This window comes from Nestor notabilis, unplaced genomic scaffold, assembly GCF_000696875.1.
Source record: "Nestor notabilis isolate BGI_N333 unplaced genomic scaffold, ASM69687v1 scaffold22875, whole genome shotgun sequence".
NCBI lineage: Eukaryota > Metazoa > Chordata > Aves > Psittaciformes > Psittacidae > Nestor > Nestor notabilis.
This window is the reverse complement of record NW_009930881.1, coordinates 564-1,969: the sequence shown is the minus strand read 5'-3', so window position 1 is coordinate 1,969 and position 1,406 is coordinate 564. Positions and strand designations below refer to the sequence as shown.

Genomic DNA, 1,406 nt, shown 5'->3' with positions numbered 1-1,406 from the left:
GGCTGCCACCCCTCCTGCTACACGTGCCAGGGGGCATCTGCCAACAACTGCACGGCCTGTCCCTCTGCCAGCACCTTCGATGAGCTCGCACGCTCCTGCTCCTCTCCACCAGGCCTCCCCTCCGAGGAGGGGCTGCAGAGCGACCTGCTCCCCGTCCTCATCAGCAGCAGCCTGATCCTCTCAGCCATCCTTTATGTCACGTACCGTGCGGCCTTTTGCGTTGTGAAGGGTAGCTCCTGCTGTCCCAGGGTTGGAAGGACAGCGTGACACCCGCAGCTGGATCCCAGCCTGGGACAGAGCTGCCCTCACCTGGCTTCTGAAATAAACCGGTTGTTGCCTTTCTGAACAACTCTGTCCCAAAAGTGACTTTCCTTCACAGCTCTGCTTGGGCTGATCCCATCCTGTGTCCAGCTCCATGCACTGGCAGACACAGAGGTGGCGGGTTCCCTCTCTACCTGGGTCATCCCCACCAGGGACCAGACGCATCCGGAGGGACCTGGCACGCTGCTGCAAGGGAGCTATTTCCAGCGAGGCCGGGAGCGCTGCGCCCTTTCCCAGGCACAGAGGACCATGGGGAGGAGGAGATGTGACTTCTCTCCAAACAGCTGCACCCGGGTGACTGCAGCCAGCTCCTCCAGCACAGCCCCAGCCATGAGCTCATGCAGCTTTTGCCAGAGCAGAGGCAGGCAGAGCCCAAACCCCTGCTTGGGGAGGACAGCCTGGACCTACAGTGCATGGTGCACCCGTTCTTGGTTACCAACAGCCTCCGCTACTTAAACAGGCTCTCAGGAGCCTGGCACTCATCCACAAGGAGCCCTGAGAAACAGGCACCCTTATAGCAGGGCTGCAAGAGGGGGCTTGAAGGCTCTGTGGGACACAGGGGTTTTGTCAGCACAGCCCAGAGCAGCCCCCCCTTCCCTAGATGGGGACACACACTCACCCCTTTCCCCAGGACAGGGGGGAGCAGACACCGGCCCCCACAATACTTGCCTTCAAGACGCAGCTTTGCCAGCTGGCCCTTCTCAGGGGTCACAGGCACCAAGGGGGTACATGAGACACTCCCCCCATCCCCTTCTCTCTGCCACATCTTGGTCCAACAGTGGCCAAGACCCCCAGATCCCTGCTGTTATCTCTGCTGGGTCTCTTTGCACAGGGGACAACTGACCCCAAACCCACCACGGCTGGAAAAACAAAGAGAACCCACGTAAGAGGCAGGGATAGGGTGGGCATGAAGGCTTTTATAAGGTGGAGAAACCTTCATGGCCCTAATCACCCCAAGGTGCTTCCACCTCCATTCCAGAGCACCTACATCACTCAGGTTTTACTGGGACCAGCTGGGGAGCCCAGCAGAGCCTTGGTTGACTCCAGGGCCGGTCTCTGGCTCTTGATGAATTACCCAATGTGCT

The 1,406-nt window shown here is 59.7% G+C and overlaps 1 protein-coding gene across 1 annotated transcript in view; it reads left to right on the top strand.

Annotated features, from left to right (window-relative positions):
* LOC104406593 (proprotein convertase subtilisin/kexin type 4-like) overlaps positions 1-200 on the top strand; it is a gene marked incomplete at its 3' end in the record, with an annotated part of 5,171 nt that extends 4,971 nt beyond the window's left edge. The window contains exon 15 of the mRNA XM_010015631.1: positions 5-200. Coding sequence (XP_010013933.1) covers positions 5-200 — 196 coding nt within the window. The remainder of the gene's footprint in view (positions 1-4) is intronic.
* Between the last annotated feature and the right edge of the window lie 1,206 nt (positions 201-1,406).